The sequence below is a fragment of the Oculina patagonica genome, chromosome 10 (assembly GCF_052425735.1).
Source record: "Oculina patagonica isolate OP01 chromosome 10, crgOcupat, whole genome shotgun sequence".
Lineage (NCBI taxonomy): Eukaryota > Metazoa > Cnidaria > Anthozoa > Scleractinia > Oculinidae > Oculina > Oculina patagonica.
The window spans coordinates 3,356,054-3,380,613 of record NC_135767.1 but is presented as its reverse complement, the minus strand read 5'-3'; the positions used below and the strand labels follow the sequence as shown (position 1 = coordinate 3,380,613).

General features: G+C 41.0%; 3 protein-coding genes across 3 annotated transcripts in view; all 3 read right to left on the bottom strand.

Annotated features, from left to right (window-relative positions):
- Window positions 1-24,547, bottom strand: part of LOC144628647 (uncharacterized) — a 27,886-nt gene extending 3,339 nt beyond the window's left edge. The window contains exons 1-19 of the mRNA XM_078486790.1: window positions 23,897-24,547; window positions 22,704-22,857; window positions 22,183-22,350; window positions 20,618-21,283; window positions 19,570-19,702; window positions 18,876-19,021; window positions 18,410-18,571; window positions 16,681-17,340; window positions 15,450-15,653; window positions 14,680-14,988; window positions 13,255-13,610; window positions 10,628-10,846; window positions 10,093-10,228; window positions 9,403-9,474; window positions 9,137-9,286; window positions 8,414-8,503; window positions 7,427-7,600; window positions 6,498-6,573; window positions 5,389-5,527 (exon numbers count right to left, since the gene is read on the bottom strand). Of these exons, the coding sequence (XP_078342916.1) occupies window positions 5,389-5,527; window positions 6,498-6,573; window positions 7,427-7,600; window positions 8,414-8,503; window positions 9,137-9,286; window positions 9,403-9,474; window positions 10,093-10,228; window positions 10,628-10,846; window positions 13,255-13,610; window positions 14,680-14,988; window positions 15,450-15,653; window positions 16,681-17,340; window positions 18,410-18,571; window positions 18,876-19,021; window positions 19,570-19,702; window positions 20,618-21,283; window positions 22,183-22,350; window positions 22,704-22,857; window positions 23,897-24,013 (4,131 nt within the window). The 5' untranslated portion in view covers window positions 24,014-24,547. The remainder of the gene's footprint in view (window positions 1-5,388; window positions 5,528-6,497; window positions 6,574-7,426; window positions 7,601-8,413; window positions 8,504-9,136; window positions 9,287-9,402; window positions 9,475-10,092; window positions 10,229-10,627; window positions 10,847-13,254; window positions 13,611-14,679; window positions 14,989-15,449; window positions 15,654-16,680; window positions 17,341-18,409; window positions 18,572-18,875; window positions 19,022-19,569; window positions 19,703-20,617; window positions 21,284-22,182; window positions 22,351-22,703; window positions 22,858-23,896) is intronic.
- LOC144628666 (uncharacterized) lies at window positions 907-2,302 on the bottom strand. Its single transcript, XM_078486803.1, has one exon. It carries the CDS (start codon window positions 2,300-2,302, stop codon window positions 917-919), a length of 1,386 nt encoding a protein of 461 aa, XP_078342929.1. The 3' UTR covers window positions 907-916.
- LOC144628615 (uncharacterized) lies at window positions 3,181-4,619 on the bottom strand. The gene has a single exon (XM_078486752.1). The coding sequence runs from the start codon at window positions 4,360-4,362 to the stop codon at window positions 3,196-3,198; it is 1,167 nt and encodes a 388-aa protein (XP_078342878.1). The 5' UTR covers window positions 4,363-4,619; the 3' UTR covers window positions 3,181-3,195.
- Window positions 24,548-24,560: the final 13 nt, after the last annotated feature.

Genomic DNA, 24,560 nt, shown 5'->3' with positions numbered 1-24,560 from the left:
AATGAGGAATAACAAGAGTTTGAGGAAAATATCATTCGTATTGCTGAGCTGTTTTATTGGTCGATCTTGCCACATCTTTCTTTTAGTTAATTGGTTCAGAGACTGCTTAAAACTACACAACAACAAAACCAGACAAAAATGACCGTTTATTTCTATTTGCTTATATATTTTATTACATTGAGTTAGACGTAAAGGGACAGTGTCACGAGAAGCCTTCTGCGTTTTGTGTAAACTGTTAGAACTGCGAGGGTGCACTCAATGATCAACAAAACAGCCTTTAAAAAATAAAAGAAAGGTATAAATTCATTCTCCAAAATGTAAATAAACCGTAATCAATGATTTTTATGCGATTTTCTTCCAAGAAACACTGTCAAACTCGAAAACATCGGCCCGACTTTTTCAAGTTTTAGGCCACTTTCTTCCTACCCATCCGTAGCCACACCGCTAAAAAACAACTTTCATGACTAGTTCAGTACGTTTTACCAAAACCAGGCCACTATTAGTGGATTTCCAATTAATACCAACACCACTGAATTCAAAGAAAACTCGCAGTTCGTGCTTTATCAAGTTTATATCATCTCTGATGAAGATCGGCTTTTCATTCTTGCACTGATACTTGGATTAAGGGTTATTTTGGCCAAGAAAATTGGACATAAAATTTAACCGTGCCTTCGGCAGATATAAAAGACACTCATTACACATTAATTACCTTTTTATTTTCTTAATGAAATATTTAGTGAGTTTTTGAAGTAGTACTAAATCTCGGTGACACTGTCCCCTTTAAAGCTCGAGATTTCTATCCATGGGCGAAAAGTTAACGAGTAGTAATCGAGTTGACTGTCGTTGGTGGAACAAATTGTTTTAGTGATCGATCGTGGACTGGAAGATTAAGTTTGCTTTTGGTGTGAACTTAATTCTAACACGTAGGGTTAGAAGGATAAGGGTCATCAATCTTGAATCTTTCCTCCATATCTCCACGGTACCAGTTGGCAAAAGCCTGGGCAATTGTAACGTCTCCAATTTGAACTTTTGTCCAAAGATCATTAACACAGGTCTGGCTATGAAGAAAACAGGAGTCTGCAAACACTGCTATCCTTTTCGAGTCAAACATAGGACGCAGTGCGCGTAAGACTTTCTTACGAAATTTCTTAATGTAAGACAACTCTGTAGAACTACAAGTATCTAGATTGCAGATGCAGGGAACATTAGACATGTATGGTATTTGCCAAGAATCATACAACGAGTTGACTAGAAATATTGGCGACTTGACGAAAGGGAGGGAGTACTGTGGTAAAAAGCATCGAAATTTTTGTTTTCGCTTTTGCGCGCGCAAACAAGCTTGATTTAACCCTTTTGATGAATTGTGTAAAGTGTAAATCTGACGAAAAGTAGACCGTATTATATTTGTGCCATTTATCGAAGGCTCGTCCACAAAAAATCCCGCATCTGCTAGCACACGAAAAGATGCGTTTGATGCGCGACGTAATCGCGCTCGGATGTAGTCGGCGTGTATGATTGCAGAAATACCACCAGCCGATGACCCACTCAATATTATCTCGGAAGCCTTGTCGATACCTCTTCGGAGCAATTCGTCTAGTATGGCATCAAGTATTCGCCGGCCTCGGAAATAAAGCAGTTTGTTTTTAAATTTTACCGGCTTCTTGCGATCTCCAGTGAAAGAGGCGCCATCACAATATGCCACAAACACCGAAGTCCAGTTGTAAAAATCAGGATTGTATTTAATTTGATTTGACAGCAATCCTTCATGATGAAGATGGCGCCGAAAACACGTAGACGAACCAAGCGCCGTGTAACTTCGTTGATAGCAAGAATCGATGTCGTGGCACCATGCACCCCCCTGAAAAAATATAATCCACTTAGATTTTTCTAAGTTGGTTCCATTACGCAAATAATATCCAGGAGGGGAACCGTCCAGGCAAACTGCTCCTTTTTCAGAAGCATTGGGCAACAGATGTAGTTCATAAACTCCTTCTTTACGTGAAGTTGTTCTGTTGGTGCGAAAAAGTTGTTCCAACATTGACAAGATTTCTTTCATCTTGGCGGTTTTTCGTGGGCTGTTTTTAACTTGTTTTTTCTTGTTATGGCTGCGTTTCTTGCCCCCGGTGGTTTCTTGTTCCTCGTCATGATCGCTTTTACAAGCGTCTGTTAATATGTGTTTAAAATTGCCCGCAGCAAATTGGCTGAAATCCCGCGTTGCGGGACACGAAGGAATATCACTAGAAAGTGCTTTGGAATTAAACGTGTAAAGAATTAACAGAAGATAACAAATAAAACACACCATCTTTCGACAAGCGTTCAATTACAAGTCCAGAGGCGATCAAAAATATGGTAGACAAAAGAAACGAAAGCACCTGTAAGAACAGGTATCACAAACACTGTCAAACGCCCCCCCCCCTTTTCATTCTAACACAACCAAGTAGGCAATCACTGTGAGTAAGCTGTCAAACAACCTAGAACAACCGTTAGTGAGCTAAAAGCCAATATCAGTTCAGGACTAGTGGGGATAGCTCAAACTGGAAAGCAGCATAAATGCTGGTGTGATGCGATGAAAGCTGTTGTTCGGTAACAGGTTTCTCTTTGAGTTTTCTTGAAAACAATTATAAACAATTATAATAATAAATAAGGATCCGATTATTTTTTTCGGAACATATCTTTCAAAAATGCGGGAGGCGCGGTGGCATAATGGTTAGTGCGTTGGACTCCGGATTGAGTTGTCCGGGTTCGAGCCCTGGCCGGGGTCACTGTGTTGTGTTTTTGGGCAAGACACTTTACTCTCATGGTGCCTCTCTTCACCCAGGTGTATAAATAGGTATCGGTAAATTTACTGCTGGTGGGTTACCCTGCGATGGACTAGCATCCTATCCAGGGGGAAGTAGAAATACTCCTAACCGCTTAATGCTACAGAAACCTGGATAAACTCCGGCTTGATGAGCCACTTGGCTCGACAGCAGGCTTTAGCTTTTTTTTCTTCCAAAGTTGCGCAGGGAACTGGGTCGCATTGCAAATTTTAAGCAATCGATAAACTGTCACCACACAACACCACATAGACCATATGTGAGATTGGTCATTTGACCAAGTTTTATGTTTTTAGGATGAACAGAGACGCAGTTATGGACCTTGGAACATGGTTCAAAATCCATACAAACGTCTCTAATTGTGAGCCAGCGTTGGAAATTATATGCGATAATGTTTCGGACACGTTAGGTTACAAGGATAGGAACAATCAATTCGAAATCTGTCTGCAACACCTCCACTATACCAGTTAGAGAATGCCTTGGCAATTGTAACGTTTTCCACTTGAATTGTTGTCCATAAGGCGTTCATTACACACTGAGTGTGAACGAGGCAAGCGTCTGCGAACAGTGCGGTGTTTTTCGAGTCAAAAACCGAATGCAGAGCTTGTAAAGTCTTCTCACGAAACTTCCTTATGTGAAACATCTCCGTTGAATTACAAGTTTTTACTTTCAAGACGCAGCGAATGTTCGATAGAAAAGCGATCTGCCATTGATCATATAACGAGTTCACTAGGAACATTGGTGAGGTGACAAAGGGAATGGAACACTGTGGAAAAAAGCAGCGCCATTTTTGTTCTCGCTCTTGCGCGCGTAAACAAGCTTGATTTAAGGAAGAATTATGTAAGGTGTACATCTGTTGAAAAACAGACTGTACAATATTAGCGCCATTTAACGAAGGCGCGTCAACGAAAAAGCCCGCATCTGCAAGTACACGGAACGACGCGTTTGTCGCGCGACGAAAACGCGTTCGGATGTAATCGGCGTGTATGATTGCAGTAAGTGCGCCAGCTGATCGACCACTCAATATTATCTCGGAAGCCTTGTCGATACCTCGTCGGAGCAATTCGTCTAGTACAGCATCAAGTATTCGTCGGCCTCGGAAATAAAGCAGTTTGTTTTTATATTCTAACGGCGTCTCGCGATTTCCAGTGAAAGAAGCGCCATCACAATATGGCACAAAAACTTTGGTATAATTGTAAAAATCGGGGTTGTATTTAACTTGGTTTGAAAGCAATCCTTCGAGACGAAGACGGCGAAAAAAACACGACGACGAGCCGAGCGCTGTACTACTTCGTCGATAGCAAGTGTCAACATTGTGGCACCACGCACCCCCCTGAAAAAATATAATCCACTTAGATTGTCCTAAGCCGCTTCCATCGCGCAGATAAATTCCAGGAGGGGAACCGTCAAGGCATACTGCTCCATTTGCAGAAGCATTCGGTAACATATGTAGCTCATAAACTCCTTCATCTGTCGTATCATTGTAGGATTTTCCAGAAGAAATTGTACCATTGGTAAGATTAGTGACTAAATTTCGCTTTGGCATCAAGAAGATTTCTTTAGGCTTGTCTGTTGTGCGTGAAATGTTTTTGACTTTTGGTTCCAGGTTATCCCCGAACTCTTGTCCGACGTGTTGCTCGCTTATAAGGCCATTGTTACAAGCGTCTGTTAAGATGTCAGGAAAATTCCCCGCCGCAAATTGCGTGAAATTCCACGTTGAAGGAAAGGAAGAGGTATCGTAGGAAAATGTTTTGAAAGCAAAGAAACAGAGTATTAATCCAAAGTAACAAAAAATAAAATTCATCTTCAACGAGCGATCAAACAAGCAGGCATAACAGGTGACAATAAGCAATGAAGGCAAGTCATAAGTATGGCACCTGCGGAAGCAACGGGTGTCAATGAAAAACGCGAAGGTGACATTTTCAGTAAAAACAAAATATCGGGACATTTTTTCAGACGCAACATGCCTTATCAATACAAACTTAAGCATTTGTTTAAATGCAATTTTCCTTTTGATACTAAGCGCACTTCGTTCTCCCCCCTCCCACCATGAAAATAAATCCACTCCCGGTGGTTTTTAACTGATTTTACGGTATTTTGATTTCGCGGGATATGTTTTGGTTTACTTTCTTTAATTTCTACCGAAAGTTTCACCGTATTTTGTCTTTAACATAGGTAATGGAGACACCGTCGTCACGGAAAATCGTAAACAACTGCATCACTACTAAGTGGAGGTTAAGTGTCTATGACATTTAGCAACTTCCATTATTAACAGCCCACTTCTTAATGGAGAGCGCTTCCATGGCTGGCAAATCTTGGAAACAGCCATAATCCCAATAGGAACCCATCACACTGATAAGACTGTACCAAAAGGAAAAGGAAGGAAGGAAGGAAAACAGACGCTAGACCTAAAGAACGCCGTCTACGTCACGAAACGCATTTGGCTCCGAGCGGATTTGGAATCCAGGTACATGATATGAAAACCGCTGGCTACAGGTTAACACCGGCACTCTTTGTTGTTAATTCTGCTAAACTACATTTAACTACATTCAGAACATTCTCAAGAACGTACCTGAAGTTCATCTTCATGCACACCAGTAATCCGCGCCCTGTACCACTGGCCATCTTTCGAATATTTCGCCACGCACAGTTCACCAGGCGCTGGTAAAATGCGCCTCGGATCTTGGCAAACGTTTTTCGTGTAAAATTTCCTGTAAGAGGCAGAATAAAGGTGTTGTTATAGTGGGAATGGTGTTGTGCAAACTGGTGTTGTAACAAAATTATGAGCTAAGTGAAAAGATGATAAAGTAAGCGAGAACCGTATTCTGCAAATAGTAGAGTAGAAATCAGCGCGGACCTAAGGGTGTGTGTGTGTGTGTGGGGGGGGGGGGGGGGCGCCCCTCCAACGTTATTGAGGCAAGTAAGGGCCCACATTTCCTTATCTCCTTAGCCCCTTTTTCGGGCAAGAAAAATCCCCCCCCCCCCCACCAATTTTGAGCAGCAGGGGATCTGCCAATGGAAAACACTTATTAAAACGTTACAGCGACCACAACTATCTTTGTCTGTCATACGAAAGAAGATATTTCAAGCCGCCCCTGAAATTTGTTTTGTTCTCGAGATGACTGTGGCTTTAAATTAGTCTTTAAGAGCAGTTTTCAATTGAGTGTCGTAAAACCAAAAGCAAAGTAATTACTCTGGCCAATCGCAAAGAACACAAACAATCCAGTGAACCAATCAAAACTCGAAGCAAATGCATGTAGCCAGCGCGAAGCGCGGGAAAACGTGCGCAAGCGAGTCACGATTGGTTTTGGTTTTGGTTCTGATTGGCTGAGAAAGTGGCGCAAGAGTTTTAAACCAATCACTAAGCGTAGTAATGCAAAACCAAAGCAAACGCAAATTACTTTCGATACTCAAGTGAAAACTGCTCTATTCAATTCTGAAGAAATCAAACAAAAAAAAAACACGAAAAAACAAACAAACAATCAAACAAACAAACGAACGAGAAACAACAACAATAACACCACCACCACAACCACTAACACAAAACAATAAACAATAGCGCTGAGTCTGTTGCGACGACTCTTGAGTAACAGCACTGCACTGCAACAAATGGCCGACATGCCCTTTTTATTGGGATAAAACAGGAATAAATACAAGAACAATTAATAAACAAAACTGTACCCCATTTTGGTCATCAAAGAGTCAAGGTCATCTTTTTCATTCACATCGTCAGAATCGAAATCACGACCCATCCTCGCTTAAAAAAAGGAAAAAACAAGAATTTAAATTTGTTTAAATGTGTAAAAAAAATGATTTAAATGTATGAAGGTAGGAAAACACCTAATAAGTAATAATACCCCGGGGAAGGGGCGGGGGCACTACCATATATGGGCTATATAGGTCTGTGCCGCGGGATAGGGTATGGTTTCCTTTAATAGGGTGTCATTTCTGCCTCATTTGACATTGTGTTCCCGGTGTGATCCTTTGATAGGGTACTTAAATTGCATCAGTAAAAATTGCAGTGCATAAACGTCCAGCTAAACAATAAAGAAATGCTCTGTTAAAACTGAACTATCCGTTTAAGAATTAGTTTGACTTCCAATGGTTCAGAAACGAAATAGAGTTGACCCGTTTACGCCATTTTTAGTTTTTGTTTTTCCCTTGAATATCAATTTCGGGTATCAATTTTCTTTTTACGGGAGTACCCCCCCCCTGGGGAATAATACAGTTGAATCTCGATAACGCGAACCCTCAATAACTCGAACCTTTTCCCCTCCAGTTTGAAGGTTGAAGGTTCGAGTTATCGGGATTCAACTGTTACCCAAAAGGAACAAGGACGGTTAAAATGAAATTAAGATTGAGAAGGATTGTGAAAGATGAAATCGCACTGTCTTTGCCTAGTTCGTAGGTTCGTCGCGGTCAACTCGTTTCGGGTCACGTGGCCCGAATACGTCACCAAAACGAGTAGTGACGTTATACGATACCATGACGGCCTGGGAAAAAAAGCCGTACGGGAACTAGGCCAACCTCGTTCCCAGAGACCCTGGGAACGAGGTTGGAACTAGGCAAGCACCGTCCGGCACGCCGTTCCTTGAAAAGTTGCAACATACCTGCCATAATACGGTTTTCTATTGGTTCAGGTCCATACGGGAACTGCACCCAGAAATGTCCCGGATCGAAGATTGCCGTCACGCGAACTGCAACCCAAGTTCCGATATCGGGTAGCGTGACAGACGAATCCATATTGTCACAAAACACCTCATGGTAGTCATGCAGTTCCTCGCCTACAAAAGGATGTCAGACAAAAGCATAAATTAGCCGATCCTGCTAAGAAGCCCTTGAGTTTCTTAAGTTTTCCGTGTGCAACGTGGCGAGAAGACGGAACGGGATGGGGTTCGGGAGGATATAGGCAGGGGTCTTTGATCATTCTCACCCCATAGCCCTTTTCGTTTCACTTAAGGTGGATTTCCACTGACGCGTATTTTTTTACGTGCGTTTACGTGCGTGAAAAAATTTAGAGACAATGTATGAACAACTTGCGTAAACGTGTACGCAAGTCGTTTATACATTGTCTCTAAACTTTTTCACGCACGTAAAAAATTACGCGTAAGTCGAAATCCACCATTAGGCGGCCTTGGCACGAGAATCGAAGAACTTTGCGGACACAGCATTTCCAGTCCTAGATTCTAGCACTTCCGGTCTTCATGTATGCAGTCACAATGTTTCAAAAGAATATATTCATACGTTTTTGACTTCCATTCAAGAATTTTTGGTTTCAAACAGGCAATCAAAAAAATTCGAATGAATTGAAAAATCCTATGTTTCCAGAGCCCTTCGTTTCTAGTGCCAAGGCCTTGCCGGCTAATAGAAACGAAAAGGGCCATGGGGACGAGAATGGTCTTCCATAAGATGGTACCGGAATATTGTAAAATCAAAGTAAGCTTTTAAGTGAGGGCATTATTATATTTATAAAGAGTTGCTAGAGCATGCACGGCTGACACTAACCTGCGGTCAGGTGCTTTTTTTTTACCTCGACTTTTCGCGGTGGGAAAAAAGAGCGCCTTATCGGAGGTTAGGTTAAAATCAGCTAAATTTACCTTTCTTAACATGAAGATTAGGACATTGGTCTCCGCGCCAGCAACCTGACCTTGTTTGGTAATAACGACACACTCTCCTGCTCAAGTCCTCTGAAATACAAAATATTGTAAGGGATCAAAAGGTGGTACTTATAAAGGAAAAAAAGTCACTCACACTACTAGAAACAATAATACTTCCGGATTCAAATTTCGAACAAAGTAGAATAAAGTGTTGTAGGGTGGTGTGGGACCATTTAAATGAAAGCTATCGAGCAGTAGTTAAATGTGATACATGTACTGTTCGTTATGCTTTACAAGGTGGTTCCAATTTTTAAGTCTGTGAATAAAACCTTGACCATTCAAATGAAAGCTATTGAGCAGTACTTTCATGTGGTACTGTTCATTATGCTGTTTAAGGTGGTTGTAACTTTTGGATGAAATCCTAGTGTGTGACAATTCACTTGAAAGCTATTGAGCAGTACTTTCATGTGGTACTGTTTATTATGCTAAACAAGGTGGTTCTAATTTTTAAGTCTGTGGATGAAACCCTAGTGTGTAACCATTTCAATGAAAGCAATTGAGCAATACTTTCACGTGGTACTGTTCATTACGCTGTACGAAGTGGTTCAATTCTGTGGATGAGTCCCTAGTGTGTGACCATTCAGATGAAAGCTATTGAGAAGCACTTTCATGTGGAACTGTCATCAAGCAACACACCCGATTAAATAAAATCCTAATACATACGGTATCCTTGGAAGACGATATCCAAATCATCTGTATTCACAGCATACGTGTTTTTAGACGAGAGGAAATCTTCCTCCATCGGATCCCAGCTGCTCAATAGACATGTTGGACTCGTCACTTCATTGCAGTCGATCTCTTCAGAAGGTAAACCTGATAGCGTAAGATTTGAATCAATCGATGACTTCAGTTTAGGATAAGTATGTTAAATAAGGACTACATGGCGTAAAATGAAAACAAAGAAAAATGAAAATGTGAGATGCACATACCTTGTTGCTCCATAGTTGAAGCTGTGTGCTCTAAATCCTCAAGTGAAAGTTTAACTTTTGTCACATCGGTCACTTGGAATAAAAAAATAAAAAGCAGTAATAAAATAGAAACGAAACTTCCTTTCACGTAAGCAAACAATTTCTACATACGTACAAAGGATTTGCGACCGGTCTACCGAATAGAAAACCGTGCCCTAAATGATCGCTGATGAAAGTCGCATTCCTAAACACTCATTGACATTCTTAATCATTTGATAGCCGTGGCGATGGCTTTGGAGAGATCTACCGCAATGAAGATATTAGAAGTCATAAAATACTTCAGAAACATACGAACGGGCTAACGGACGGACAAAAGAACGATTGAAAAACGAACGAACGAGTGAACGAACGAAAGAATGAACGAATGAATGAAAAACGAAGAAACGAAGGAAAGAAGGAACGAAAAAGCGAACAAAACAACGAACGAAGGAACAAACGAAGGAATGAGCAAACAAACGAACAAACAAATGCACGAACAAACGAACCAACGAACAAACAAATGAACGAACGAACGAACGAACGAACGAACGAACAAACAAACAAACGAACGAACAAACGAACGAACGAACCAACGAACAAACGAACGAACGAACGAACGAACGAACAAATGAACGAACTAACTTGCATCAAACGCACTTAAAAACCTCTTACCTGTTTGTTCCTCGGGATTTTCCACAAAAACAGCGATCCCTGTGTCCACAAGTACTTGATTAATAAATATATCCTCGTCTCCCGTTGTGTCGTATAAATTGAGATTTAGCACTGGCTTCTTGTACGATATATCGACCTGTAAAATAAAGAGTACCATATCTTTGAAATTATGTCTTCAGAGCTCTACGGAAACGATTTAGGAATTTTTACTCTGGTTTGAACATATTCGGAAAATAAAAATAAAATTGAAGCTTGTCGAATGAAGGAAAAAATATTTTTGGACAATTCTTCTTCCGCTCAAAAGATGTCTAAGATCTCCACAGAAATCTTGGACGTGTCTGATTGGCTGTTGCTCGGAATTTCCCGCGTAAGTAACAACCAATCAGAGAAGCCACACGGATCTCTGCAGAGGTACGTCATCAACACGAGTTTCTAGTCGAAACTCAGGCGTCTGCGAACGGCGGAGGAATTAAGCGCACAATCATAGATGCCGTCATACTGAGGCTACCCTACATAAACTCTACGAATTCCTTACCGTTGCCCCTCCTGCAGTAGGATTAAATAACTGCTGATAGATCCAAGGATCCCACGGAACCATATAACCCACTAATTTCCTGTTATCGTCTGTAAGACCGGTTAATAACTCAGACGAACCGCTCGGCCATTGGTCTTCAGGTTTCACGGATGCAGTTTCAGTTAGAAGTGGGAAACGTTTCTCTGGGCTTACATCAGGACTAGGAAGTAAGTACTTTTCCTGTATGAAAGAGAAATAATAGTACAGTCGAACCCCTATTAAACGGCCACCCATTAAGCGGGCATCCCCTATTAAGCGGCCAGTTATCAAAGTCCCGAAAGTATGGCCAGTATAGCACTGTAAATAAAACCCTTATTTAGCGGCAACCTCGATTAAGCAGCCGCGGCCACCTTTCGGCCGCCCAATGAGGATTAGTCCATTGTTTTTACCTCTTTTTAGCGGCCACCTAGAGCTTAGTTAACGCAGTTTGACTTTGTCTCTAAGCTAAGTGACAACCTTTTGATTTCCTGGTAATAAATTGTTGTTTCAACCTCGCCTTATGCTAATTTCGTAGAGGCCAACCTCTATTAAACGGCCACTTATGTACCAATCAAATCGAAGGTTAAACATCCCCCCCCCCCCCGGGCAACACCCCGGGCATTTGAATTTTTAAAAACTTTGTGTTCAATTCCCCCCTCCTCGGGCCAAAAAACTGTACAGATGGCCCACCATAGATCCATTTCTGGTCATTAAAAATGCCTTTTTTCCAAGAATTAATTCACGCGCCAAGTCTGCACACAAGTCTAGTTTGTCACAAAGCGGCAATCTTTTCTTTTAAAATCCTTAAACTCGCCATTTCGGACCTTATTTCGGCCTCCGCCATGATTTATCAACCCACGTTCACTCACTGGGACGCGTAGCACGAAATCGAGGTTAGAGTTCAAATTCCCCACCCCATATGCGTTGTGATCAAATTCCCCACCCCCAGGGACAGCAAAGGCGTAAAAATGCCCGGGGGATGTTGAACATTCGATTTGACTGATACATTACCAGCACAACACAACACAACAACAGCACAACAACAGCACAACAACAGCACAACAACAGCACAACACAACACAACACAACACAAACACAACACAACACAACACAACACAACACAAAAACACAACACAGCACAACGCAACACAACACAACACAACACAACACAACACAACACAACACAACACAACACAACACAACACAACACAACACAACACAACACAACACAAAAACACAACACAACACAACACAACACAACACAACACAACACAACACAGCCACAACACAACACAACACAACACAACACAACACAACGCAACACAACACAACCCAACCCAACACAAAAATACAACACAACACAAAAACACAACACAACGCAACACAAAAATACAACACAACACAACAACTTCTATAACGCACGTCCACAGCCATTTAAACTTAATTTAACTTAATTAATTAGTTAAACTTAACCCTCAGAATCCTAAGGTTCTGGTATTTTTTAAGCAGTTTTCTGGGCTTAAGCTAATCTGTCGAATTTCGTGATTGCATATAAGAAGCTCAAGTAAAAATGTGTGCTGTTTCAAAACACTGAGGGCTCAAATTTTCATTGTGACGTCAGCATTCAACCATTGCTTTCTTGGTAAGCGAGCATACGGGCTCGAATCTGGAGAATATGTCGTTTATAAGTGTTTTTTTTCGAGTCATTTTCCACTACAGAAGCCCCCAGGCTGGCATCATTAAGCTAGAATGCTGGGTAGAGGCAAACTTCTGAAAGAAACCAGAGGTGAGAGATGATTTGACGATGATTGGAACACCAAAAACATTTGTATCGAAACATGGTGGTTCATGAGTTAAGTTGTCTCTCTGGCCGTTCTGTGGATGGATTCCGAGACCTGCCAAGGCAATTTGGACAACTTTTGACTTCCAAAGAATGCGTTCGGTGCAGTATTTTGCTGGTAGGATTGGGTGGCTCGACACTTATAAAAAATGTATGAAATACAGGTGAGTGGACTTGCATTTCGCCGAAACGGCTGTATTACCCAGGCATTCCTTTCGGTCACCAATAAGGAAATTACAGGTTTGCAAGCATTGCTCTAATCGAATGGTAATTGCTCAGTCTGCTGAAAGATTGATGAGAAGTTTTCTTAGTGAACGGAAAGAAATAGGTTTGAAGTTTGCTGCAAATGTACACTTTTGGATTCGGAATTATTTTTTCATTAAAAAAATTGGAGACAAAGATGTGCGTTTTTTGTTGTTGTCCCATGAAGTAGAAAACGGGCATTTTCGGATTTGCTGCAGAACAAACAACCATATACAACGGAAATCTGGAGCTGTAGTCAGTTAGTTGGCTTTTAAAGCTTCGAAAATTATCACTTTGCCCTAACGAGGGCTCATTGCTATCATGTGTCCAGATATGTGAAAGCTGCAGATTTTTTAATTACTGCTGGTATTTTCCACGCACATATGCGTTGTTAGGATCTAAAGGGTTAATTAATAACAAGTTGTTTCAACAACTTCGTTCGGTTTTACTTTGTTTTCAACATAAAGAAGAAAAACCGCAGGAACCTCTGGCCAAAACAAAAAAATTACCAAGATGTTGTACTCACCGGGAATGCAGCTTTATCGGATGCTGAGGTATCTTGTTCCTTCTGCTTATTTTTCCTCCTATCGCCCTCTCTGCTTTTAACAAATTCAATTTCACTCAATTCACTGCTATCGCAAGACTCATCCCCGGCCGCTCGTATTACAATATTTTCATCCTTCAAGGATATCTTTGGAGGCCGTTTTCTCTTTCTTCGGTCTTTTTTACGAGATTTCCCCGTGGGAGAAGAGTCAGTTTTCGATGGCGGTTCAACTACAGGGACAAGTTTCTCTTCTTGCGGTGACCTTTCTTCGGCTTGGGCGTCGGTTTTTTCGGTTGTTGATTGAAGGGAAGCAACTTGTTCAGAGGTTGTCGTGATATCTGCAAAAATTCAATTGAATAGGCCATTTCCGAGTTACCGTTTGCCTCTGTTTCAAAACGAGTCTACGTGCGAAACCATTCATACGAAAATGAGTTTCATCCACACGTCCATTTTCATGCAAATCAAACTCACTTTCATTTAAATGGTTTCGCACGTAGACTCGTTTTGAATAAGAGGTAAAGGGTAACTCGGAAATGGCCTATTGAACATTTATAACTCAAGATGAGGGCATACAATGTAGTCGAAGCAAGAGCTACCTAATAGCTAAACTTCTTTAAAATAAATGTACAAGCAAAAAAAAAATCACATCACAGACCATAAAAACTGAAAGTTAAAAGTGGTTTTTGTTTAACAACAGAATTTTACGAAATAGACGGAGAAATTCAGTTGGAACAAAGATAGGCTATGTAGAGCTTTAAGAACAATAATGGTGGTCATTCCTGTTCGGGTGTGTGTATTTCCTTTAGATTGTGATTTTCTCAAGTGTAGAAAAAATTGGGTTCCGTTCAGACGTTCAAAATTTTTTAACACTTACAGCTAGAATTTGTGGCAGAATAGATAGCACAGTTATTCATCAGGAGTTTTTATAGCAAAAAGTGTCATGCGTTTACCCATTTTCACGTGTGAAGAGAAGTTAAGCACGACGTTTATTTTTCCCGCAAACGGCAAAAATTCAACTTCTGCCGTCTCCCGTTTGGCGTTCGTAGGCGGAAATGAGTAGTTTCGTGTTTGTCGTGAATGTGAGATTTTTCCCCTATTTTTATGAGGGATTAACTTCAGAATTCCGTAAAAAGGTAACAAAATGAAAGGCAAGCTTGTGTTTGCCGTTTGCCGTATAACGTCATGCTTAATCTCTCTAAAATTCTCATAATTTTAACTTTTAGGCCAAATACGGAGTAAAGCAAATAAATGCACGCGTCATGCACGTGCAATCTGCGCCTCGCTGGTTTTTGATTGGTTAAACGTTCTGGTAAACCAACAAAAAGTCGTAGATACGTCATGAAAAGTTCCTCGAGTGTCCAGAGTACGTTTACCTTATTTTTGTCCCTACATTTTTAAATAACTCACCTTCGATAATTTCAGGCTTAAGATTTGCCAGCCGACATTTCACAACTTGCCCAGGAAGTGATAAAAATTTAGCTACAAGAGGTTTGACATTACCAACGGAAACCCACTCAGAACTTCCAAAGTCCACGTGAAAAACTTCGACATCCAATAAACCGTTCAGCGGTCCTTCTTTTTCATCCACGGTGCAGCGTAAACTGGTTACCAGGCTGCGGTACCATCTCCCGTCCTCTGTGAACCGAGCACAACAATAGTCTCCCACTTGGGGCTGGTAACCAGTACTTGGTGCACAGCTTTCGGGGAAAGGGTCACCTGTAGAAGTCGTGAAGAGAGAAAATAATATGAGATTTTACTCAAGCGGCCAGCTTGCTATATCTCTCACAAAAACCTGAGGCAAACGATACATAACTTAGAAGAAGGTACGATTAAGTCTGCTTTGGAACCAAGTGGCCCATCAGGCCAGAGTTTAACCCGGTTTCTGCAGCATTTCATTGCGACTAGTAGTATTTCTGCTTCCCACTGGATGGGATGCTAGACCATCGCAGGGTTATCCCCCAGCATTAAATTTGCTGGTACCCATTTAGACACCTGGATGGAGAGAGGCACTGCGAAAGCATAGTATCTTGCTCAAGAACACAACGCAATGACGACGGCTAGAGCTCGAAACCGGACCGCTTCAGTGATTTTGAGTCCAGCGCACTAACTCATTAGGCCACCGCGCCTCTCCAGCAAACATTATAGAATGCATAAAAGTAAACAACAAATTGACATACCGTCATAGAACTTATTAAGATCGTTCATCATAAGATCAAGATGCCCCGCATCTGGCGTGACAAGATGAACATAGAACTCGCTAGGATTCACCACGTGGGACATCAGCATTTGAAGACATAGAGGGCCCTCCATGGGTGGGAGCTCTGTGATGAACGACTCCTCCGGGCCTGACATTGGAAGGGACTCTTGGAGCATTGTGATGTCTGTGGTAGGCAGAAAAAAAGACTCACCATTAATTTACAGTAACTAAGAAGTCCTTATCGAAATGAGCAAAGTTATTAGTTTCTAAAGAAACTGCCGTGCTTCGTCGGCGGGAAAATTTGATAAAGGTAAATAAACGTCCGTAGCAAATAATGAAAAGCTGACGTTTCACGCGTTAGCCAAAAAACGTTAAATTGGGACACTATCACGGGGTTTTTTCTACTTTTCAGCAAAAAGTTAAAATTGGTGAAGTACTCTCGCTCGTACACGAAATACGCCTAAAACATCAAGATGAAGATATAAAGTGAATTGTTGTTGAAGGAAGAAGTTCTAAGTTTTTAGCTTTTTTTTCAGACCACGAGGGCAGAACTTGAAAAAAGTCAGCCTGACTTTTTCAAGTTGAGATCTGAAGTTCCTGATGCTAACACAGTACACTTGCATAGTAATTTTTAACAAAACTGGACCACTTTTTGTAGGTTTCCATACGATTTTAGGCTCTTAATTTTTTGACGTGAAGCTCGTGACAGTGTCCTTTTAACTTTTTTAAAATTCCTTACGGAGTTTTATTTACCGTTATCAACTTCCATTTGATAATCAATTAAACCTTATCGGAATGACTTTTACAAATTATAGTTGTTCATTTTAAAAATCAAGTGGTGGATCAAGACAATCATTCTTGGGAATTAAAATTAAGGGTTAAAGCATTGCACCAGGCTAAATGTCAAAACCTAAGCTGACTCAGTATTAAGTGCAACGACGTCCAATTCTTGCTTATTACACCTCAAACGAGTGCGGTTCGGAATAAGCTCATTCTATAGGCCAATTCCGATATATTATTAAAATTCTAACTTGCCTCCGAGGCTTGGGGGAATAAACAAAAGATATTATTTATTCATTCATCAACCTCGACGTGATATCTTTTGCTTTATTCCTCCAAGCCTCGGAGCCAAACTAGTATTTTAGTATATCGGAATTGGCCTATTGGTTAAGGGTTCAAATGAGTTAAAAGTGTACACTATTGTATCTTACCATTGGCTATACCTTCTTGCTGATCTTGAGCATTTTCGCAATTTTCTTTTTCGAGGTTAACTCCTGAAGCACTGTCCGTTTCTTGAACCGTAACGCTTTCCCCTTTAAACGTAGCATCGTTGGAATTTTTCCTTCCCGACACAGACTGCTCAACACTTGCTGTAATCTTCTCATGCCTTTCTTCAAGTTTTTGAATAACAGTTTCCTTCGATGAACATGAATTATCCGTGCACGCGCTTTCCTCTTTACTGCTCACAGCTTCACAGTTGTTAACACACGCGGGTCCTTCTTGGACGCTGCTTTCAATACTAACACTGCTACAACTCCTCGGTAAAGACTCGTTGCTCCCCACTGAAACAGGACTCGAACTACATGTACTGCTCCCCCCAGCTCCTCCGTTAACTTGAGGCATGATTCGTTGCGCCATGCCCGCAAAAATCATCATTTCTGCAATACTGAATTGCAGACCAGGAAGTCCGTTTCCAGCTTGAGATGAAACAGGACTTTTGTGTTTGGGATTTTTGGGAGGAAAAACAAAAAGATCGATGATGACAAGTTTACTTGATTCGACTCTCGTAGGATATGCGCGAAGTTTCGCTCCGGAAACTTTACATCTCAGCCACGCAATGGATTCTTCACTCCATAAAGATGACCTGGTTCCTGTTGAGAAGTTTGCAGAAAATGCCAATTCAAAATTCATTTTTTATAACTGTCATTACTGTAAAAATGCGCGTAATAGCTGAACAGATACAGAATACCATGATTTTTTTTGAGTAAAAAAGAGACAGGTTTACATGGATGTTTTTCATCAACAGAATGGCCCCAAATGTCATCCCCAGAGTAGCCATGAGATGGACCCCTGAACGGAAGAGTAAAAGAGGACCAACCTTGTTCCAAGGGTCTTTCTTTCTCCGCCCTCCAGAGCTCTGGGGGGAAGGAAAAGAGAGAGACCTTGGGTTTGCGGTTGAAAGAGGACTTCCTAAAGTGACATGGAGAAGATCAGTGGAAAAAGAGATGACGGGGGCTGGATGGAACTGGAGCCAGATTTAACGGTGGTCATCAGACAGACAGCACTGGCATTCATTGGTGACAGCCTTATGTGCTACTTAAAGCACAAAGTCAAGAGGATAAAGTAATTAAGTTACACGGACGTTTTAAACTTGCATTATTATTAGGGACCTTCAGATCAGAGTACGAGTACGAGATTGAGTACAAGTACGACTTTTCAAACCTACTGCTTATGCTTTCAGTTATCACATTTCACATCAACCTCGTAACGATACTCTCCTTTTTAACTGGTCAGCAACAGAGAGGAGTGAGGGCTCTGGGAACGTACAGTAACTGGATTGAAATTCGAAAGTTGTACTCGTCCTCTGATCTGAACATCCTTGTTATCAAAGCAATGACAGCCAATCACACCAAAGGTCAAACAATACAATAAACCAATCAGAACTCGAGCAAAACAAAGTAGCTGTCACTAAGCGCGGGAAAATGCGTATAAGTGAAGTCGCGACTGATCTTAGTGTATGTTGTATCTGATTGGTAAAGTGCAAATTATAGAGCGTAGTAGCTGAGTGTAGTAAAACCTCCACTGAAAACTTTCTTTTATTCGGGGGGAATTATGTTTGAAATGACATACCTGATTTACAATAACAAGAATTAGTAAGAAAGGAATAACTGCACGTATAGCAAAGACACTAAAACAAACTTTAATTAACTTGAATAATACCTGGTTTATTTTGTGGTGGATTGACTGGCCGCACTCCTGATAATGCACAGCACAAGGCTTGACAAGGTAACTTGAGAAACTTCTCCTCCAGCGGGCGCAGACGAGCAAGACCGACTTTCTCACGATTGCCATCATCAACACACAGAACTTCAACAGTGGGGCCTTGAAGATGAAGGAAGTTTTATATCAGGGCTACGATACGAGAAAACTAAGACGCAAATATGAGTCATTTATACACTGCCTTGTTTGAGTTACGAAGCGGGATTTTTTTGTTCCATTCACACTGCCAGTTTGCATCTTCGTTAAAACGCGAACAAGTCCGTGTCCCGTTTTTTCTAGCAATTTTTAAGAATACAGAACAAAAAACCCTGGTCCAGAAAAGAAGTGATCTAGAAAACTGTTAAGATCAAATAATTATGTTGAAATGTCGTGGATGGACGGTACTCAGCAATATTACTGGTCAAACCTTTGTCTGATTCCTCGACAGCTGTCACTAACACTCTGTACCATGTGTCATCTTGTGTGAACTTGGCACAGCAGAAGTCCCCCACGGCGGGTGCTGTTGCAAGACCTCCTTTGTAACCTGCGGCTGCCATTTTGGCGTAGTGCATGCTGGAATACAGAAATAGTAAAACGTCAATCAATCAATCAGCCAATCAATCAGTCAGTCAGTCAGTCAGTCAGTCAGTCAGTCAGTCAGTCAGCCAGCCAGCCAGCCAGCCAGCCAGCCAGTCAGTCAGTCAGTCAGTCAGTCAGTCAATCAATCGATTGATTGCTTGAGAGAGGGAGGAAGCAAGCAAGCAAGCAATTAATCTGCTTGTCCATTAGTTTGTCAGTCAGTCATTCAACCAGCCAGCCAGCCAGCCAGTCCATCTGTCCGTCAGTTAGTAATTCAGCCAGCCAACCAGCAAGTCTGTTTATCAGTCCATCCTTCTGGTCGACCATCAGTCAGTCAGTCAGTCAGTCAGTCAGTCAGTCCTTTCATTAGTCCATCCGTCCGTCCATCCTTCTGTCATTCAGTAAGTCAGTGAGTCAGTCAGTGAGACGGTGACAGTCAGTCAGTCAGTCAGTCAGTCAGTCGGACAGACAGTCAGTCAGACAGTTCATCAATCAGTCTCTACAAGTTACATGTAGATATCCAAGTTCCTGTTTGTTCTTACCACATTTCTTCCATCAACAGATCCAGCTCATCAGAGCCAACAGGCTGGACCCAAAACTCCCACGGACTCAGCACCTCAGTGACAACAACTTCAAGTCTCTGGCCATTCTTGAATGGGAACTGGGCAAGCTGAACTGCAACATCATTGCAAAAACAAAACAAGATCACGATAAGAGATACATGAATGCTAAAATAGTTCGTATAGTGTAATCGTCCGGGCAGGTGAGACTAGTTCTGAGAAGAACTTGTTGATGACTGACGTTTCAACAACCTGAGTGGAAATCATCTTCAGAGTCAAGTAAAAGGTTGTTGTCAGTCAATGATGTTATAATTCTCGGCTGTTGAAGATGATTGGTCAGTTTTGCCATAATGTTATTGGCTGTAGACTCGTGTTAATTTTGTCATCAGTCATTGGTCAGTTCTGCAAATATTTAGGCATGACACGATTTTCATTTCGTGACCTTAGGGCCTCTTTACATGAGAGCCGAGATGAGTTTCGTCCCGGGATGAATTTCGTCCTGGGATGAAAAAAATTTCATTTTACATGAGCGTGTTCATCCCGGGATAAGTCGTCCCGCCCGAGTTGAATTCATCTCGCCTGTGCTTACATAACATTACATTTCATCCCGGGAAGGACTGTTTACATGGGGTTTTTCGTCACGTTTCATCCCGGGATGACATTTCATGCAATGTGTTTCATCCCGGGATGAAATCGTCCCGGGATGAACTCATCCCGGGACAAAATCATGTATCATAATGTAAACAGCAACAAGAAAATGACCAGTCACCGAGATGAATTCATCCCGGGACGAAAGTCATCCCGGGACGAAAACTCTCATGTAAAGAGGCCCTTAAAGAGAACGCCTTTCATATTATTTTATTATTTTATCTATTATCTGCCCATTATCATGTCATGGCGAACTGAATGAGACAATTTGCTTTCTCTATAAGATGTAATCAGTACCAAGAATTCACATTTTGAATCTGGGACAGATTCAAAATAAGACTTCTGGGAAGATATTCTTTTCTTTTAATCAAATTTCACCTACCTTTTGTTGGTATGTTCTCAGCTGCAGTCCTAGCTTCTCTTGGAGAAATTCTGATATCTTGAATAATATCAGACAAAGCACTCACAGAAGAAGAAGACCCTCTTCGTTTGACCTCCTTCGGCGGCCTTGCTGATGAAGTATTATTTGCTTCCTTCTGATTAATAAACTGTTTTGTGGGCTCAATTCTCACATCTTGAACAACAGAAGAAGATCCTTTCCCTTTAAAATCTTTTTGCTGCCTTGTTGATGAAGTATCATCTGCCTGCTTCTGAACAACGTCAGGAGATCCTTTTCTTTTTTCATCTTTTGGTGGTTGTGCTAATGAAGTTTCTTCTGATTGCTTTTGATGATTGACTTGTTTTGCAGGCTCAGCTTCGATGAGCTTGGATATCAAATTTAGGCCCTCTCCACTTTTTGATGACAGCTTCTGGGATTGCTTATTAAGATCTTCTGGGATTGACTGCTTCGCTTGACTTTGAGGCATTTGCTGCACATTTGGTGGCTTGGAGACTACACTTGATTCAGATGCTGGTATCAAAATGGATGCTTCTTCGTCATTTCTAGTTGATTTAGCAGCACATGCACTTTGAGAAAATGAAGACTGTGACTTGGCTTGCCCAGCTTCAATGCTTTTTTGAGCTTCACTGCTTATCCTTTGAGAGTCCTCTGAAAAAGAATTGATTGAAGTTAGTTAAAGTAACCATTGTTGGTGGGGGGGGGGGGGGGCAATGAATATTAGATTTGTATAAAACATAGAATTTTTCTTGTGTTTTTAAAGACATTTTTTTATCAACATTGTGAAATATATTGTACAGTCAACTCTCGCCTTGCGGACACCCCGCTATTGCGGACACTCGCTATTACGGACAAAATCCTGATCCCCGGGGAATAAGGTTTGACTGGAAATGACTCCCGCTATTACGGACTCTCACTATAACGGACACTAAACGACGCCCTGAGCGTGTCCGCTATAACGAGAGTTGACTGTATAAGGGCCAAAACAATCTGGGAAACACACAGAACTCCACAAACCAAAAATATTCAAACAAAACAGGAGGTCCACATTAATTTTATTGAATTCTCCACGTCCACACGCACAGAACTCAACATCCACTTAAAGCTCCATTGTCTACACAAGAAATTTTGTTAAAACAAACTCAACTTTGTAAAGTTAAGAAATGATCCTTGCAGTGAATTTGCAATAAAAAAAATTGCAAAGAAAGAAGTCAGAAAAAATTTTGGTGGAAGTCGAGTTTTTAATAGAAGCCTAGAAATACATGTATTAATATGGAAATTAAGCTTTGTGCAGAAATGGTCCGTTTTGCGTGGAAGTAGAGCTATGTGTGGAAGTCAAGTTTTGTGTGTAATTAGAGTTTTGTGTGGCAGAAGTAGAGATTTGTGTGGAAGTAGATTTTTGAATGGTAGTCTCGATTTACACGGAAGCAGACAATTGTGTGGAAGTCGAGTATTTTGTGTGGCGATCAAAATTGAGTTTTAAATAACACTGATTGTTTCACACAAGTGGGTAAAAATTGTATTTAAGAATAAAAAAATAATTCAGTCACCTGTAACTTGGGGTACATTTTGAGAACCTTTGCTTGTTTCATCAGCAGATGGTGGTAAATCTTTCTTATGTCTGTCTGTCTTTTCTGACAATGCACTGTCCTTCACAGCCTGTTCAGCAGGTTCACTGGGTTCAGACGGTGCCGAGCTGCTGTAGTCTTCACTACCACCTGACAAAGAAATACAGTCAAAACTCTATTGAGTAATCACCCCCTATTTAAAACTATAAAGGTAGGTGCCGTAAGGGTAGCAACAGAGTAGGGTACTGAGGTCAAAACAACATGAGAAACCAGTGGGAGAGAGGGTGGGATACAAAGTGAGCACAACTTAGCAGGCAATGTCAGCAAAGTACATGGCAGTGCCCATGCAAACCTCCCTGGTCCCCCCATATAATGTTGGTGAAACCAAGTGTGAACTGTCTTTATTGAAAATCTCAAACATAAAAAAAATTAAGCGCATGAACTGTTTTCTATTATGCCAAGTCCAGCTACAGGAGAATGGAACCTAAGGCCTAAAATATTACCCAATGTGTCTTCCTCGCCAAGAGCAGTGACAGAGTCACTTATCAACAGCAGACAGTCAAGACATTTCTCTAGTTCCTGGCTCACGGAAGAGTACTTCTGAAAAAACTTCTTACGATCTTTCTCTTCTAAGAGTTTCTTGGCTGGGTCAGATGACTAGACGACAAAAAGACAAACAAATTCACACCATGTAAATACATGTACTTTACTTTTTGTAAATACATGTACTTTTTAACAGGTATGACTCAGGAAGTAAAATTGCAATTAAATACACAGAAAAAAGGTCACTTTACAAATCTTTGAGATCTACATGTACATGTAGGTGCTCCAAATTCAAAACTGCTGGCAGTTAACTCTGATTCCTGCATATACAGTGTATATGGAATGTTGCTATACAGTGTAATTTTGTACCTCTAGATGGTATGCTAATTAATGGTCAAGGCTGGATTTTCCTGCTGACAGGCATTCATGTGTGTGATGTAAATGGCCTACTGGTTATCACACAGGCACAACACGCAGCCAAGACTGCCACATAAAAAGTCTGCATTGCGCCAAGTGGCCCATACAGCCGGAGCTTATCCCAGTTTCCGTAGCATTAAGCAACTAGGAGTATTTCTACTCCCTCCCCCCTCTGGATGGGATGCTAGATAAGTCCATCGCAGGGTTACCCCCCAGCATTAAACTCACTGGTACCCATTAATTTTTATACACCTGGGTGGAGAGAGCCACTATAAGAGTAGTGTCTTGTCCAAGAACACAACACAGCACCCCGGTTAGGCAACCACGCCTCAGGACCGTACTGGAAGAATATCACCCTCGGTTATTCTTGTATGGACCTTACTTTACTTGGTCCATATCAGAAAGACCTTGGATGATATGGCCCTCAAACTCGGTTAATAAGAAGCAGCCATCACAGGTTAATTAAAACTCCTAATCATTTTGTCGAGCTTCTCTACATGTAGCAACTTGCTGAATGCTATTTATATTCATAGAGCTGACTTGGGGACTTCTGGTTTTAACCAGCATCTTACCATAGCTCATTCTAACATTCTCATGCATACATGTACATCAGCATGACCTACATTGACCCTAGCTGTATAGTGTTTGACACCCAACCATTAATACAAGTAGGTCACTACAATTCCTGGAAATTGCCAACAGACAGCACAAATAAAACAAAATACATATACATTACCTTGTTGACCAGATCATTGATAAACTGACAAATATACTCTGACTGTTCCTCTACGTTGTTTAACTTCTCTTTTAATCTCTTCCGTGCATCTTCTAAAGGTTTCTTCTTGGGTGGCATTTTACAAGATGTTTACTGTAGCACACTCTGAAAGTCTGGTTACTACATGATGTTGACCTGACCTAAATTTTAGAAAAAAAAAATACATGATGTATTCATGATCATCATCATCATTAATTTTATTAGCCACTTTAATATTAAGGTTACTGTACAACCTTTAGCGGCCAAATTTGGCAGAAGAAATTTTCTTTACTCATTCTAAAGCTAAAACACTGATTTATAGTTGGGTGAAAAAAATCAATTTAAAATTGTTAAACGATCGTGAGATATTGAGGAAAAACTTCTTTTGAGAAGAGTTAGTAGTTAAAGTTGTTAAAATCCTAATAAAACATGGGGTGCCCCGTACAATTTTCGCGGTAAACTTCATCAGACAACCTGATTTACACTTATTTGAATGTTTTATTTACATGTATTTCACTTGGTACAATATCATGCAACCATGTCGGATGGCAAACTGAGCTACGTACTGGGACATCCACAACAAAGAAAAGTCAAACTTGAGGTCTCTTTGTTTCAGAGCCTGTCTCATTATTTTACCATCCAGTTG

Coding starts and splice junctions, on each gene's coding strand:
- LOC144628615 (XM_078486752.1), bottom strand. CDS start 4,362: ATGCCAAAGCGAAATTTAGTCACTAATCTTACCAATGGTACAATTTCT.
- LOC144628666 (XM_078486803.1), bottom strand. CDS start 2,302: ATGGTGTGTTTTATTTGTTATCTTCTGTTAATTCTTTACACGTTTAAT.